We start from the raw sequence: 18,358 nt of genomic DNA, 5'->3' as shown, positions 1-18,358 counted from the left end.
CACCTCTGATAAACTTTACTTTGAATTCAGACCTTGAGGTATAAAATAATCAGTATATTATTTTCAAAAACAGGAGAAAAGCTAACATTTATAAAAGTACTACCATGAACTCGTTCTCTTATAGGCCCCACATTTCATTTGATCTTTTCAATAGCTCTGTGAATTAGCTGTCATTCTCATTTCACCAGCATGGAAACTTAGTTTAGTAACTTGTCTGTAAGCAAGTGATAAAGTCCACCTCACCCAAAATGTTTAAAAACATTACATAGACGGTAGTTTAATGTAAGATGACAAAACTGGCTATTAGGCATGTTTTTAGCAAATTTAGTATTTCAAGATAAAAATATTTTTATACCTGCCTTGTAGTTTGCTTCTTTAGATGACTGAAACTCTTTCTCACGCATGTATATTAATTCTATTAGAATGTAATTTTACTGAAGGCAGACAAGGGACTACATTTTTATCCTTTTGAACACTAATGGATTGCTGAACCCTGTTTTGTAAATGGTGGGCACTTAAAAAAGAGATTTGTTTTTCAGTAAATGCAAAAACTAAATGACTGTTCAGAAGGTTCAAAGTATAAACGAGTTCTCATTTTTAAACAACACACCCAAAGAATATGAAAATATGTATTTATTACAATGAAGGAGCATTTCCAACAGAGTTTTTATCAATTACAGACATGTATACACACACAACAGTATGACAAAATTACATTTTTTACATATTAAAGGCTTACATTGCAAAGAAGATAGGCATACATCCAAAAGACAACCAGAAAGTAGCAAGAAATCTTTCTTCTTACTTTCAATATGGAAAATCTTAACAGAGACTCTCCTTAGGCAAGTCAATGAAGATTCAGTAATCAAAAATGCTTGTCACCTTAAGGTTTTCAATATCATTTTATTCACCAAATCAGGCTTTTACTTTAAGTTCTTACAATTTGCATGTTAATTAAAAACCAACATTTGTAGAAAACATGAAGTTTTAAGTGGTTGAAACTATATTGCTCTAGACTTATTCTTTAATGTGTTAAAATGATACATAATTTATCCTTCAGAGCTCAAAATTCAGTGTAAAACCAAATATTGACTTTGTCCAGTAGAGAAATATAAATGCTTATAAACAAGGTATGAAGTATTGTTAGATATGTAAATTGAAATTTTATTTTCAAATATGCTTAGTCTTCAAGCTTCTTTTTCACAACGAGGTTCATTTTGCAGAAACAAGATGACTGGTAATAACTGTCAATAAACTACACCAAGAATATATTAATAAATTATTGTTTTATAATAATTATCATATTATAAAAATATGATAATTATATTATAATAAAATATATTATTAATTATAGTTGGAAACAAAGTAAAAGAGAAAACAGTTGGTAACATCCATTTACTAAATGTTATCCAGTTTTCAATGTTCATATGACCTGCTCATACTAGTAAAATTGTTATTTTGAAATATTTTCATACGTTATGCATTAGGCTTAGTTTATTTAGGAGATTGCTCTTTTAAAACATAAAGAAAAAATACCTTTTAAAAGAGAAAATGTCTAAGGAAAAGGGTATAAACTCATAGCTCATTATTTTTTGACCTAATAAGAATATAAATGTCAGTGGCTATTTAAGAATATATAAAACCTGAACTGAATGCAATTCGTCAATTTATTCAGCCTAGCAAAAAAAAAAAAAAAAAAGAAACAAAACAAAAAAAATTGTCATTACCAGTACAGATCCAATTCACTATTCAAAGACATGTTCTTGGACCAGTTCATTTTCTTACAAGATTTATTTTTTAAAAGAATAGGATTTGTTTGACACTGTTAATTAGCATGACTCTCAGAGATAAACAAATGATTTTTCTCATTTAATTCTTTCAAGCTGGAATAAAACAGTTTAAACTAGATTTTCTAAGATATGGGTAGATTAACACCATAAAAAAGGACCTCTAAGCTTAAATTCTAAAAACATTATGGTTTTAAACAAATTAATGCTTTTCCCTCACTCTTTACACAGCACTGAGAAATTTCAAATACAAATTGTAGAAACCAGTATATGAAATTTTACGAAAATCTTGCTAAAAATAATTATAAAAATGTTTTTTAGAAATTTAAGATGTAAAATACAATTGACTTTAAATTAAAAAACAAAACAAAACAAAACCCCCCACAGACTTTACAAGGTTATTCTTTAAAAATCCTTGTCACCTGATTTTATTCTCTGTCAATCTTTTTGGTTGCATTTTGCATCATCTAGTGGCCACCTTGTGGCATTTCAAAGAAGTCCTGCTAGCATTTTTGAGGCCAACTGTCTTTCCCTTTGAAACACCATAACAAGTACAGCATCAAGTTTCATAAAACTTACTGCAAAGGCCCAAAAAAGTCCATTTCCTAGTGAAGACAAGGTAATCTTTTTTAATAGAAAGAACTGAATAGATTTGTCATAAATTATTACTATACATTAGACACTTTCATTTCAATTTTAAAAAATTAAATATAACACTGGGAAAAACTAGAATTTAAATTCTAGAGTCATCTTAAGATGACTTTATAGGTAATTAGTTATTTTGCAATTAAAGCTCAAGGCTATCATGTCAAGAAAACTCCTTGTGATTGATAACCTCCATTCCACCGTACCATAGATATACAATAGTAAATACGTTTAAGCATGGGAACCCAGTTACTCACAGAGTATTAAGGACTTAAGATCAAGACTGAAGACTTAACTTTTACTCCCAGATGATGTTCCAGAGAAAGAAATCACTGTGGTCTACATTTCACTAACCTATTTATATATTTAAAAGCTGGTTTCCAAAAATAATCAATCTTTTTGTTTTAACAAATCTACTAACTTTTATTCAGTTGAGCCATATTTATAAACAATCTAACAGAAAAAATTCCAAGTTCCCTCCCTTTGCGTCTACTGAGAAGGTTGAGTGAATGTAATTCGGCGCCGCCGCCTTTGGAAAGCCTTTAAATTCCATCTGTTTGGTTCCAGCATATGAGGACCATTGTAGACAAACAATACTGTCATCTTTTCAGAGTAAGGAAGATTTTGCAGGAGCTGTATTAAAATAGACAAACTGTCACACAGTGCTATACACCAAGAAGCATAGTTTTCCAACCTTATATGTACACAAATATATCATTTTACTCTAATATTAACAAAACATTTATGAAGCCCTCAAATACCTCAATATAAGCCTTGCCAGACTATGACTGCTGCCTGAGTTAGTGTACTTGGAGTCTGGCTTAAGGAATAACCAACACCTGGGAATCCTCTAAGTTCAGAGGACAACTGGGTGATATAATCCCTTGGTGGATCCTGGCAAAAGACTGTTCTTTATAATTTTCCTAGGATAGATACTTCACTCTTATCCACAAACACTTCTCATGCAACTTCTGTGGTCAAGCACTGTGATATACTGGTAGCCTGAAAAGTGAGCGCAGGGAAATTTCATTTGTAGGCCAAGGTGTTTATTAAGAATTAAGAGTATTAACAGGTCTGCCTATTCCACAGAGTATCTACAGAAAAAAATGATGATAAAACCCAATAAAAATCTGAATTTAGGATGGGTTCTTCAATGGAATTTTTCATGACTACTTAAGTTAAAAAAGGATCTGATTATCTTCATAAACACATCTTTGAGTGTATCCCTTTTATAATTCTCCTATGGCACTAGATTTAACAAAAGAAAATTTCTCATTGAAATAGTCTAGATTACAGAAAACTGTCATAAGATAACTACACTGTTATCGAAGTTTATCTGTGAGTATAAGATGTTGGGATACTTCCAATTTCCTCGGGTCAGGGTAGCAGCAGTGGTGAATAAAAAGTGGGGGAAGTAAGTGACAGGACAGGCATTTCTGGGAAAATGAAGAGGACCAGGATTCTAGGGTTTGCATTCCTCAGTCATCTTTTAATGACAAAAGAGCTTTTCTAGAAAAGGAATGAGTGCCAACAGCAGGGAGGAAATCTCAGTTATAGAACATAAAACTTGCCTTTTATGTTTCTTCTTTGAATAATGAGGTTTCTGGTTATTGTTCTTGGAACTTGATCCTTATATGAATGTAAATATTATAATTTTTTTAGCTTCTTTTTTTGGGGGGAGTGTTCCTGCTCATATTTATATATTATGCCAAAATCTACTACACAATTAAGTCACAGAGAACTTCTGCATGCACAAGCACTCTGAGGTTGTTTATTACCTACCTTTGGTGTAATAAAAAAGTACTGAGATGTGTTTTCTTTACAGGCAGTGTTTACAACCATTTCAAACACTCTCCGTTCATTGATCGGGTCCATTCCCTAAACCATGATAATAACAATGGTCACATTTGTATTTATTACAGGATACAATTAGATTAAAAAATAATAATAGTCACTATACCTGATTGATTTCATCAACTACTCTGAATGGACATCTATTAAGCTCCTGAAGTGCCATCAAGTATAACATGGTAGAAACACTTCTTTCGCCTCCACTTTGATGATGAGGAGTCAATTCATGTAGTTGAGTACTACTGCGAAATTTGACTCTAATTCGAATTCCATATTTATCATAGTCTTCCTATAAAACATTTAAAAAGTTGCAAGGTGACAGCGTTCCCTGGTAATTTAATTCTATTGCTTGAAAATAGATTGAATAAATCAGTTGTAAGAGTAAATAACTTATTAGTTTAAAATAAAACAATAAAATATTCAGCAGTTACCATCTAAGAAGGATCTATTAGACAAGATATTATTTAAATTAAAAGCAACTTTTTCCTGTCCTATATCGTTGGTTTTAATTTTAGCAGGCTTTCAAAGAATTTTTTAGAAATTACTAAGTGAGAAGACCTGTCATGGAAAAGCAGTATTTTAGTTTCAAGAGTGCTGGGTTTTTTAACTATAGGTGAAAACAATTAAAACACAATAGAATGCGATGCCATTTTCTGATAGAAAACAGCTGTGTATGCCACTGCAGCGGGCCAAAAGTTCTCCCCACTCCTTCAGATAACTAAGAAGAAAATTAGGTAGGAATTTTTATATTATGCTACATACATACATACAATCCTGGTATATAACAAGGTACATTCAACGTTCTATACATTTTGCTCAAACTGAGTCTGCTCTAAGGCTTATTTATTACTCCTATGAGCGTTACCTGTCACTTTTAGGTCACTTGGATTTAGTTTTACCTTAAAATATAACTCCCTAGTTAAAAGTTATCCACTGAGACTAAAGAGGTAGCTCAGTGATAGAGTACTTGACTAGCACATATGGGCTCAATCCCAGTATCTCTCTCTCTCTCTCTCTCACACACGCACACACACACACAGTTAACTATTTAACAAACAGAGGAGGTCTAAGATATTCTTGACCAAGAGACACCATGCAAGAAACAGGCAATTAAAAATTTCCTAATGGTTACATTTAAAAAATTAAAAACAAAGAGGTAAGATTGGGGCTGGGGATATGGCTCAGTTGGTAGAGTGCTTGCCTAGCATGCACAAGGCCCTGGGTTCAATTCCCAGCACCAAAAAAAAAAAAAAAAAAAAAAAAAAAAAAAAAGAGGTAGTTAATTTTAATGATATATATCCAAAATATCACCTCAACATGTAATCACAACATGTTTTGAGCTTAGTGGTGATGGCATTAGAGAGTAGAGCTCTAAGATTAACAGTAAGAACTTTCACAAAAAATGTAAACTGTCAGTGGCCATGAATGAATTATGGGGTTGTCTGAGCCATCTCACAGTAAGGGGGTTTGCTTTTCTGAGAACTCTTGGTGAAATTCACCAATTCAAGGCTGCTCAGATTATGCTGACACCCTGCCCACTGGCTCAGACAGCCCTAGGTTCATCTGCAGCAGCCTGGAGGTAGAGAAGGTGGGCGTAACCTGATAAGCCCCAACCAAGTTGCCTTTGCCGTCAACTTCCTTAGGAAGTTCTTCACTCTGAATCCCACTGGTATTCCTACCCACTTAAATAAAACATGAGGGCTCCATTTTGTTGTTAGATCCAGTTCCCATCAGAGCTGGATCATCCCACCGTGCTCCCGCCTTTGCTTATTTCCGGGTCTTGTCTTTATTCTTAAATTTCTCATACTTGTAACATTTCTAATCTGACTCACTCGGGGAAACTGAGTAAACGTCATGTGGGTCATGATGGTAAACCCCTTTGATCATAAACCTTAAGGACTCTGGTATGCTATCAAATTTTAGAAATAACAGTTTTAGTCTGTTTGCCACCCCTGCCCCCACCCAACACACCAAAATAAATGATAATGAAATAAACATATAATACTTCTGATTACCAATGTCAACTTTTTAACTTATACACTGCATTTCTTCCACAGTAATTTTATTAACTATGTCACTGACTATGTAACTGACTACACTAGTTTTGATTCTGGCTCTGCCACCCATCATTTTGCTCTTTCTGCTTCATTCTAGCTTCTTCCATCTCACTGAAGGCTCTGAATAAAGAAGGTAACTAAAGAACCATAATTAGAAGCAGAAGGGGGACAAAGGAGGAGGGTGAGAAGAGTAAGAATGTCCATTATACAGGAACCCAGTGCTAGGCAGGAGAACTGCACTGAATAGGCTGAGAAGAATCAGGACTGCAGTTGTTATTTAAAAAACAGAAAAAGGAGTGGTGGCTCTAAGGTTTGGGAGGTAGGGGAGGCATGGGAAAGTGCTGGGGAGTGATACTGACCAAATTATATTGCTGTATTGTGTGCATGTATGAATATGTAACAACAATCCCATCACTATGTTCAACTATAATGCACCAATTAAAAATGCAGAAGAAATAGCATGTGATGAAGTTACTGTATCATGCACTTACACTTAAAAGAATGGGATCTCTATGATGGGTCAAGTACCAAATATGTCACTGTGCTTCCTTGATTGTATTTATGCCTTATCTGGTCAAAATCTATAGTTTGACTTCTTTTCACTTGAAAGTTATGTGATATTTAATAAACTTGTTTTCAGTTTATTTGTTTTATATATGGTGGATGAAGTAATCTGCCTTCCAGGATGGTTGTAAGGATTATATAAGAAAATAAAAGTACCAGGTACAAAGAAAACATATTAAAAATTACTATTGTTATTATAATTGAGTCCCCTAAATTATAACAAACCCAAGGACTGTACGGACAACAAATATTGTAGTAGGACCTAATATCTTAGAACTGGAACTTAAAAATAAATGATGTTTCATACATATGCTTCAAACTACACAGATGAAGAAGTAAAGGGCCAAAACATCTCAGAGGAAAAAAACAGTGCTATCTTGTTTATAATTATGTATCTGACATAATGCAAACCTGAATTGATGCTAAAGTGGAAAATTGTAAAGATGCAAATAAAATATCTTCTCAACAAAATCTTATTATGGAGAAATTTTCAACACAGATATTATTCATAATAACTATTATTTTGGTACTGGGGGGTTAAGCCAGGGGAGCTTTACCACTGAGCTACATCCCCAGTCCTTTTTTTATTTTCTATTTTGAGACAGGGTCTCACTAAGTTATCCAGTGCAGGACACGGTGATGTGAATCAAAGTACCTCATTACCTTGTGGTTGTGGCACATTTGCACTGGGATTCCCCTGTGCAAAAGTACAGGGTTAACATTCCCCAGTTGCTATGGCATGCCAGTCCTTGGTCTCTCTGGGCAAACATCCAGAGATTTCAGTTTTAACCTTGAATCACAGACACTGACTCCTAGGGGTAGAAGATTTTGAACATAGCAAGAACTGTAACGTCTCTCCCATGCTGTGATCATCAAGTCTACCCTTTCCAGAAACATTCTCACAAATAACCTTTTGATGATAAAGCCTATATAATAAATGTGTGAGGCCAGCTCTGGGTCACTGTTCCTCCACCAGAGAGCAGTACCACCTGATTCCACCTTTCTCTCTAAATGTTTGTGTGTTTTTCTTAATGCCCCCTGCCCCCAACCCGTGTCGGTTTCTGAATTAACAGTAGTGCAGGTTTCAATAGTCCAGGCTGGCCTAACCTTGGGATTCTCCTGCCTCAGCTTCCTGAGTAGCTAGGATTACAGATGTGCACCACTGCTCCTGGCTTTTACATAACAGAAATTAGAACACTAAAACTAGTTCTAAGTGCCAGTAACTAGCTTCAACTATGATCAATAAATGGCTTTTCTTGTTTCACAACCTCACCCACTCTCCTTTCCCAATTATTTTGAAGCAAATCCCGGTCATCCACTTATACATTTTATTTATTTATTTGTTTATTTATTTATTTATTTATTTTGGGGTAGGGGTTATGGGGGATTGAACCCAGGGATGCTTTACCATTAAGCTACACCCTCAGCCCTTTTTATTTTTTATTTTGAGCCAGAGTTCACTAAGATGCTTACATCCTAAGTTGCTGAGACTGGCTTGGAACTTGCAATCCTCCTGCCTCAGCCTCCCAAGTTCCCGGGATTATAGGCATGTAGCAACAAACCTGACTATCTCTTTTCTAGTGCTGGAGACTGAACCTATAGCAACCCATATGCTGAGCACATGCTCTACCACTTGGCTACATCTTCAGGCCCTCTTTATATACTAGCATGAACAGTGAATGTGTGTGGCTCAAGAAATTAGTAGCATACTTCCCAATACTTTTGTTCTTGTGAATATATGATCAAAAAGAAACTTCTGACATACAGTATATTTTGGCAATGTTTACTAATTTGTTTATGACCCTTCTAACTTAGGAAGTGGTACTTTTATAAAGTGATGCACTTATTCAACACAGCTGAATAATCATTACTCAGATTGCACACAAACAAAGCTAGTAAGGAATTTAGTCACTAATCTCAAACATCCATCCACCTCTGCAGGGGGGAAATGTGACCTTAATGGAATCCCACAAGTACTCTTTTCCTTTCTTTGGATAATTATCTAGTAAGCCAAAATTTTAGATGTAATTCCAAAGTAAATAATTTTACATGTACTTTTAGCACTTAATTAAAATTACTTGCCAAGAAATATATTCCAAAAGCCATTTTACCTCATTTTCTGTATGGAGATCAACTTCACCAGCACACTGCATGGAACTAAAAAAATTGCTGAATTTTTCATTTATTTTTTCTACCAGCTCTTTTAAAGGATTAAGCCATCTTTCTTTTACCTACAAAGAAGGCAATCAAATACATAATTTAAAAGAAGTATTACATTCTGATACACACCCTTATGTAAAACAAATTTTATATCAATATCAATCTAGTCATGTGAAGACACTCTTTCTTTTAGGACTTATCATTCCATTTTGCATTATTCTATATGCCCATACCATTAATGATAAGCATATGATTTCTTTAAAAAAGGATAAAGATGTAAAAATTACCTGTGAAATGTTTTCCCTATATTTATCTAGTTCAACTTTCTTTCCCTTTAGTTCCTCAGTTAACTGCTCTATTTCTTCTTCTCTTTTTGTGTATTCCTCAACCACCTGGCAGGAAAAAAAATGTTCCTTTAAGATAAATCTACTAAAGGATAACATTATGTAGAATTCTGCATCAATGAAAACATTAATTGAAAAAGTCAATTGTGTTGCACTGTTTGTATGCAATTAATATATGTTCTTATTACGTACTGAAAATGCCATTTTTTAAATCCTTGAAAAAAATAGACATTACAGTATTTCAAGTTAACCCAACTATTCTTTTTATAAAGAAATGGCACAGAACACTGTGTTCCTTAGGAAGAGTCTATTTAAAATTCTAATAGATTCAGAATCTGGCATTTAAAGCACATTGTTCCTGCTGTCTAGCTTATTATTACCAAGAGCTCTAGTACAGAGTGGGAGGCAAGTATCGAAGGGAACTGTGTGGTGTGTGTATGTGTGTGTGTGGAGGGGGCAATTGTGGTGGCTGTAGAATGGGAATAGAGAAAGAGGCATACTGTAGGATTCAGTCCTGTGAAGCAGGAAGCTCTTGATCTTTCTTCAGTTAATAAAGCATCAATTTCATCCAATGTGTTTGGAAGATCTTGGAAAGCCTAAAGAGGGAAAAAAAAAAAAAAAACTTGTTTATCATTAGCGATAGCACAGTGAAAACAGTTCCATTCAAATAGTTAAAAGAAAGGTAATCTACTAAATATCTACTATCTAATCGATAACATGCTAGCATACAAGGTTGCAAAGGAAATACAAACAGGGTCTTTTTGCCTTCAAAAAGTTTACACTTTAAAAGAAAACAAAATGTATACAGTGGATAACACCTTAAGGCAATGTATTGATGTTGAGTATTAAAACAAGCAGTACATATCACAGACTATGGACTTTGAAAAAGTTCATGCTACAGAAGAGTTAAAAGAATTCAAAGGCCTAGAATTCATCTCTGGACCTTAAAGCAAACAGCTAAGGAAGAACAAGGCAGAAGGAAGACAGAGGCTTGGAAAAAAGAATGAGCACTGCATACCATGGGGGGTGAGGAGTTGTGTCCATTTGGAATGGTGGGTACTTGCTGAATTGGTAGAATGGGTCCAGAATATGTGGGGCATTGAAAGAGAGCAAGAAGTTAGAACTTTATACTGTACTTATGAAGAACTACAAAAGCATCCTAAGAATCCAGTTACTTTGACAGTAGAATTTCACCACAGGACCCTCTTCTGAATCCATGCCACAGAGACAAATTAGAACAGATACCTAAGCATGAGGGGAGACAAGCAGTACATTGTTTTGCCTAGCACATATACTAAAAGGTACAATATGAATCTTGAAACCCTAAAAAAGACTGATGCATTATATTAATCTGATGTCTTAATCTTTTGTTTTTTTAATCCTTTAGAATGCGGTTTTATTTCTATAGACCTTTACATCTTTTTTATGTACATTTACTGAATCTTTGACTTGGCCATGGAGCTTTGAGCTTATGCACCTAACAATTACTTGCTATCTTCACCTGATTCTAACAAGTATCTTAAACTTTAGATGGTGAAACAATCTCCACTTCATCTACCTTTTCCACTACTTTAAGCAAACACAAATCTCCTTCAATCTTTTCCATTTCAGTAATAGCATCACTATTTGGCTCAGGTGAAAAATTGAGGGGTTTTCTCTTACCTTTTCCTTTCAAATCCACCAGTAAATCCTATTAGCTGTATCATTAAAAGACTCCAAATTTATCAACCCCTCTCTTTCTCATGCTACCACCCTAATCCATGCTACTATAATTTGTCTCATCCTCTAAAAGGTCTCTTGCTGCCATTCATCTATCTCTATTATACAGGAATGATCCTACATAATCTGGTGTCTGTCTTCCTCTCTGCTTGGATTATAATTTTTAGCCCCATTGAGATTTCTTCTGTCCTGACATATGCTAAATAACTTCCATCTCCAGAACTTTGCATGAACTATTTTCTCTGCCTGGAATACTTTTTCTTCACATCTTCACTTGAGTGATTTCCTCTCTTCATTCAGGACTTATCAAAAATAGTATCTTTGTCCCAGGTGTGGTGGTACACACCTGTAATCCCAGTGGCTCAGGAGGCTGAGGCAGGAAGATCACGAGTTCATAGCTAGTCTCAGCATCTTAGTGAGGCCCTAAACAACTTGGCAAGACCCTGTCTCTAAGTAAAATATAAAAAAGGGCTGGAGATGTGGCTTAATGGTTAAGTGTCCCTGGGTTCAATTCCTGGCTCACACACACACACACACACACACACACACACATACAAAACAAAACAAAACAAAAAAAACAAACAAAACCCAGAACTATCTTCTCAAAGGAGCCACCTCTAACCAGTTTCCCATCCCTTTACCTTTCTCTATCCTTTTACCTTGTTTTTCTTTTTTAGCATCTCTATCTGACATTATCTATTTGCCTTTCATGTTTTTGTTTGCCCCATCCTCCAGACTAGAATGTTTCAATACAGAAGTATGTCTATCTTGTTCAATGCCTATTATGTAGTAAATAATCAATGCATTTTAATATACTAATTATCTTCTAATTTTGTTTCTTTCAAAAGAAGAATGACTTATTAAGGAAAGTATGTTATTTTTGAAATAAAATTAATACAGTTATATATTTATGAAAACACAACATATTTAGGAAAAGTTCTAGTATTATCTTTAAAAACAATAAGCTCCTCAATTAATTTTATAAATTTCTACTCTATTCCTAACATGTGACCCACTCAAATCCATTCTCTGAGGTTTCTACATCAGATATAAAATAAAACCGCTGATGATTTGACAATTAAAACCCACTGGTCTTTTTTCCTGCTGTTTATACCTTTAGTATGCATTTTATTATCTATTCAAATAAATAAATTTCAAATTCAAAATAAAAGACATACAAATACCAAATATTTAAAAACTCATTTTCTTTATTTTGACATTATTTTGAACAGGTATGTAGCAAAGGTGTTAGTCCCACTTGTCAGATAAAGACTAGGGTCATGGGACAGGTATATGATAATGAAATGTGGAGTGAAGGACAGCATCTCCTCATTTTACTGAGTGATGTCAGCCAATAAAATGAAGACAAGGAGAGGCTCTTTTTTTCTTTTCTGACAGATGTCAGCCCTTAAGATTCAGCTTCCTATGAACCCTAATTAAACATTCCAATTTCTAGGAAAACATTTTCATTGTGCCTTTGTTGCTCTATCACCTCACTTACTGTTTCTTATACACCAATTACTGACACAATGTTTTCATGCTGAATTATACTCTACATCTTTCAAATGCATCCCCTAAAGGTGGTTTGAGGAGAAAAAAAGCCCACTTTCATTGCAAGAATGATTGTTAAAGTACCAATATTTCTGTAAGGTAATTCCTATGTTTTAAGAATTTTAGTACTAAGCAATAAGACTGGTGGCCAAATTTGAGTAAAGAAAATCTGTTGAATGAAATTACTCTATATATGTATTCAGTTTTAAAATGGGAAAAATCCCACTTTTTATGACACATCAAATTTTTCATGGCCTGTTATAATGCATAAGATACTTTAAGCTTAAATTAACGTGTTATGGCAACTGTAGCATTATATACTTTTTATACTTACTGTCTGATATTCTTGAGGAACAGTCTGCTCTGCACCAAGATTACATACTTGCCTAGCTCTCTTCATAAGTTCCTTGCATTTCTGTAATAATCTTTGTCTATTTTCATCCAACTCAATGAAATGTTGCTATTAGGAGAAAAAGAAACATTCTGAAAATCTGAACATTACTATTGAAATAGTTGTTTTATTAAACTACCACATATCAAATAAATTATTGGATTTTGATTACGAAAATCATTTGAATCACAAATCAAGACTTTTTGTTGTGAAAGTCAAATTTTTAACTTAATTTTAAAATGTATCAGCACATTAATAACCCACAATAATCTGTAAGAAGTCTGAAATTTAACTGCCTTTTAGGTTATTCACGGACCTATTCATTCCTTCACCAAATAGTTACTGAGAACCTATTAAATGTCAGTATTATATTTTGCATTATGCACAGAAAGGTGAATATGGAGAAAGATACATAGAATCATTATCACATCAGAAACAGGCACTATTTACTGAATGCTTATGTGTTAGAACCTTGGCTAGGTGCTTCACATACACCTTTTATATCTCACAACACTGTACAGCAATATTATGCCCAATTTGCATACTTACTTAGAATTGTCATGAATCACATCCATAATTGCTTATAGGACATATTCTCTTTTCATTAGAGTATAATGATTCTTTGCGTGAGAGTATATAAGTGGGGGAAGAAAGGTAGGAAGATCATAGCTTCTATGACAACTAAAAAGTTTCCAAGGAGAAGAAATTACTAAAGAAGCAATAGCAGAAGGCATTCCAAGGATAGGTGATCATGAATGTAAAGGCATGAAAACCTCAAAGACATGCTTATTTGGGAAGCAAGTAATCTAACTTGGTTGAGGAATTTGTAAGAGATCAGAGTTGGTAAGGTGGGCAAGAGTCAGCCTGGGAAAGTGTGTGATGAGGTCATCTACTGAATGCCTCCTATAGGCCGAGCATTATTATCACCATTATGTCATAAGTTAATTAATCTGATTCCCATTACAATCCTGAGAAATATGTTATCTGTTTTTAGATGTGACTGAGAGATATTCAGAAACATCTCCAAGGTTATGGAACAAGACCAGTTAGCAGATTTCTAAGAAAGTAAATGCTTCCATTTTGCTCTTTGCACTAAACTCAAACTGCACAAAAATCACCTGAAGGGCTGATGCCCTAGCCCCACACCAGATCTATTTGCTTAGTATCTTTGAGGATTAGGCTTTGATATCTGTATTATTAACAAGTTTTTAGGTGATTTTTGCACTCATGAATTTGAATAAACTAAACTAAGACAACAGTTATGAAAAGTAAAAGGACATACACTGTAGTGAACATATGAGCAAGCCTTTATACTAATCACTTAGTACTATGGTTTCCTTGAATGAATTCCTCAGTCTTTATGGCCTGAGAGAAATAGAAGAAAATGTTAAAGACTCCCAGTCACCATATTCTTCTCTTTAGGGGCCATTACACTCTGGCAAGGATAAAACAGGGGGCAACTAGAAAGAAACTAAATATTCCTAATGACTTCTAATCCTGCTTCCTGTTCCTCTAACTTTGCTAAAATGAAGTTTTGGACTTTATGGTTAAGAAGTATCACTGAGTTGATTATGTGAAGCTCAGGATTTAAAAGTACAGCTCATTTAATAGTTCCCTTCTGTTTGGTGACATTTTATAGTAAAATCTTTATTGGACAAATGTTATTTCTATACATACATGTTTTTGACATATCTCTTCACATAGTACCTCTTCATTTTAAACAACAAATCTTTTTCTTTTTTAATTTTTTAGATGTTGACAGACCTTTATTTTATTCATTTATTTATATATGGTGCTGAGAATCGAACCCAGTGTCCTGCATATGCTAGGCAAGTGCTCAACCCCTGAGCTACAATCCCAGCCCTAAACAACGAAGCTTACAAATAGGAAAAAGGGAATATACATTTGTATAAAATGCCATAAAATCAAGCAAGTGGAGTGGCTTTATTCCCATGTCTGTTTAGAATTTAGCCTTAAATAGTTAAGAGAATAGAAAATACTTCATCTATTTAAGACATAAGAGCAGAAAAGGCAAAATTTATAAATTATCCCCTACTAACAGCTCAGAAAATATTACTTTGTAGGTATATATCTTGGGAGAAATGAATAAGTATTATCTTTATTTGAAAGGTTTTTTTTTGAGAAAATTCAGTTGTTAAAAAAGTTGTATAGAAATATGGTAACATTAAATGAAAAATTTTTCTAAGAAGGCCCTCTTGTGGAAGAATTAAGAATTATTCACAGAATTTCTTATTAAAATAGTTGAGTATTGTACTAAGTTCTATTTACCGACTCATTAAAATAAAAGTCAAACAAAAACTATTTTCTGTACAAATAGAATTAAATTAGATTTCTAGGTAGCAAGAACTTTTACTAAGACATCAGCTCTAAAATCTGAAACTTTCTGAGAGCTAACATGATACCACAGGTAGAAAATTCCACACTTCATCTCACTGTCAGTCATCTCTGGTGTACTAGACATACTGTATGTATATGAAGTACACATGAAACATAAATTTGGGACCCATCTCCAAGAGAACTCAGTATGAATAAGCAAATATTCCCAAAGTTTGAAAATCTGAAATCTCAAACTTAAAACTGTAAAACAATGATATTTATTCTTCCAAGTTATATGTATCTCATTTAAGTAAAAAAGGTGTGACATTCAGTTCTACTTTCTGGGGAAGTGGTCTGCAGGGAGGCAGAAGAGATTAAACCAGTAGCACAGAATCCCTACATTTAGTACTAAGAAGAATAAACGAACTTAACAAATTCTAATTATTTGGGGGGGGGGGTAGGGATTGAATCCAGTCACACTTAAGCACTAAGCCACATCCACACATATTTTACTTAGAGACAGAGGTCTCATTGATTTACTTAGGGCCTTGCAAAGTTGCTGAGGCTGGCTCTGAACTTGTGATCCTCCTGCTTCAGCCTCCCAAGTTGCTGGGATTACAGGTGTGTGCCACCATGCCCAGCTTCAATTTCTAATTCTTATAACTTAATATGAATATGGATGTAAATCTATACTTTCTAAATAAATACTAGTTTCATGCTAGGCAGCACACTAAGCCCCTTGCTTACTATTAAGCTGAATATTACAACCTGGATAAAGAAAATGTGGCATATATATACAATGGAATATTATGCAGTCATAAAGAATGAGATTATGGCCTTTGGTGGTAAATGGATAGGATGGAGATTTTCATCATGCTCAATGAAATAAGCCAATTCCAAAAAATGTTCTCTCTGATATGTGGATGCTAACACAGAATAAGGGGGCAGAGAACAGAAGTTCATTGGATTAGACAAAGGGGAATGAAGGGAAGGGAGGGAGGATAGGAATAGGAAAGACAATAGAATGAATTGGATGTAACTTTCCTATGTCCATATATGAAAACACAACCAATGTAACTCTACATCATATACAATCACAAGGTGGCGATCCTAATTAGAATAAGTTATACTCATATATGTACGTCAAAATATACCCTACTATCATGTACACCGAAAAAGAACAAATAAAAAATAAAATAAACTGAATATCATGATATCCCTGCAAGTAGTCAGGTATTGTAGGTATTATACCTATGGCTATAGACAAAAATTAAACTTGGACTTTTAGGAAACCTGCCCATGGTCAAAAAACAAAACAAAACAAAACAAAACAGAAACACCAACTGAAAACAAAACAAAAAAACTATCTGTCTATCACTGTACTCGTATTCACACTTAACCTAGCTTACTCTTTGTCCTAAAAGTATTCCAGACAGTGTTGACATTATCTATCAGGGGCTCACAATTATGTGCCTTTCACTGGGGATGTTCTATTGGTCAGGAACTCTGTTACCCTATTTGCCTTCCAAAAATTTGCATAAGTATCAAAAATCCCATGGGAGAAACAAACTATTTCCTCTTGGTATATAAATCCTTACTAAAATTTGATGTCAACCTCTTGCAAATTTATTTTCCTGATTAGAGCAAAGGATAAAATCAGAATTGTTAGTTATGGTTCCTCAGTGGAATGTGTCATGTGTTCAAAGGAAGAAGCAGGGGAAAAAAAAGGTTTTCCTTGGTTCAAGTGAAGTCGTATAGCGATAAGACAGATAAAAGCATGTGCAGGCAAATGGCAGCAAACATGAATAGAAAAAAGAGCAAAAGTCAATTACTAAATAACTACTTAAACATACTTTTATATACTCTTATTTTGCTCTAAATATGCTTTCCACGAAATTACCACTATAGCTCACACTTACCACTTTTATACAACAAACAATTTTTTTCTTAAACAATTTTAGTTTTTTATTGACTTCTGGAACTGATGAACTTTATATAAACTGCATATATTTATTGTACAACTTGGTGAGTTCTGACAAATACATCCACAAAACCATTACAACCATTGAGATAATAACCACATCTAACACTCTCAAAAGTGCTGCCCCTCTGAATCCATCCCTCTATACCCTCTCTCAGGGAAATGGGGCCTTCTGTTGCTAGGCATTCTGTATTTTGTGGCATTTTATAAATGAAATCATATAGTTTATAACTTTTTTGGTCTTTTTTCTTTCACTTAGCATATCTGAGGTCTTCATGTTATATAAATGCTTCATTTCTTTTTGTGGCAGAGAAATATTCCCTCATGTGCATATATAAATTGTTTAGTCATTCAACAACTTCTGGGCATTTGTTTCTAGTTTTTACCTCTTACAAATTAAACTGTTACATATTCCAGTCTTTCATAGACATATACTTTCACTTCTCTTAGGTAAAAACTAGGAGAGCATTGCTAAGATTATATGGCAGGCATGTTTCACACTTGAGAAACTTCCAAATGGTTTTCCAATACACTTTAAATTCCCACCAGCAGTTAGGGGAGTTCCAGTTGCTCTAATTTCTTACCAGCATTTTGGTCTTTTTAAATTTTAGTCATTCCAGTGAGACTATATTAGTAGCTCATATGACTTTAATTTAGATTTCCCTATTGACTGATAAGGAAAATATTTTAGGCTTTGGGGGCTTTACAGAGTCTCTGTCATACATTCTTCTTTTTAAATGAAAAAAACTCTTTGAAAAATGTAAAAACTGCTCTTAGCCCACAGGAATTAAACAAAAATAAGACTAAGCTGGATTTGGCCCACAGGTATAGTGTCCTTGGTCTAGATATAAGTCCTTTGTCAGGTAGGTTCTGCAAATATATACTCCCAATTTGTAGCTTATATGTACTAGAAAACAAAAGTTTAAATTTTGATGGAATACAATGTGTCTTTCTCTTATAAATTGTCCTTG

The 18,358-nt window shown here is 34.1% G+C and overlaps 1 protein-coding gene across 1 annotated transcript in view; it reads right to left on the bottom strand.

Moving 5' to 3' along the window:
- Positions 1-1,725: 1,725 nt before the first annotated feature.
- Positions 1,726-18,358, bottom strand: part of Smc5 (structural maintenance of chromosomes 5) — an 85,164-nt gene continuing 68,531 nt past the window's right edge. The window contains 8 exon segments of the mRNA XM_047524230.1: positions 1,726-3,065; positions 4,215-4,310; positions 4,393-4,572; positions 9,016-9,135; positions 9,352-9,456; positions 9,909-10,004; positions 10,427-10,471; positions 13,013-13,138. Coding sequence (XP_047380186.1) covers positions 2,922-3,065; positions 4,215-4,310; positions 4,393-4,572; positions 9,016-9,135; positions 9,352-9,456; positions 9,909-10,004; positions 10,427-10,471; positions 13,013-13,138 — 912 coding nt within the window. The 3' untranslated portion in view covers positions 1,726-2,921.

Source organism: Sciurus carolinensis, chromosome 14 (genome assembly GCF_902686445.1).
Source record: "Sciurus carolinensis chromosome 14, mSciCar1.2, whole genome shotgun sequence".
Taxonomy (NCBI): Eukaryota; Metazoa; Chordata; class Mammalia; order Rodentia; family Sciuridae; genus Sciurus; species Sciurus carolinensis.
Note: the sequence above shows the minus strand (reverse complement) of the source record. Positions and strands in the feature narration are given on the sequence as shown.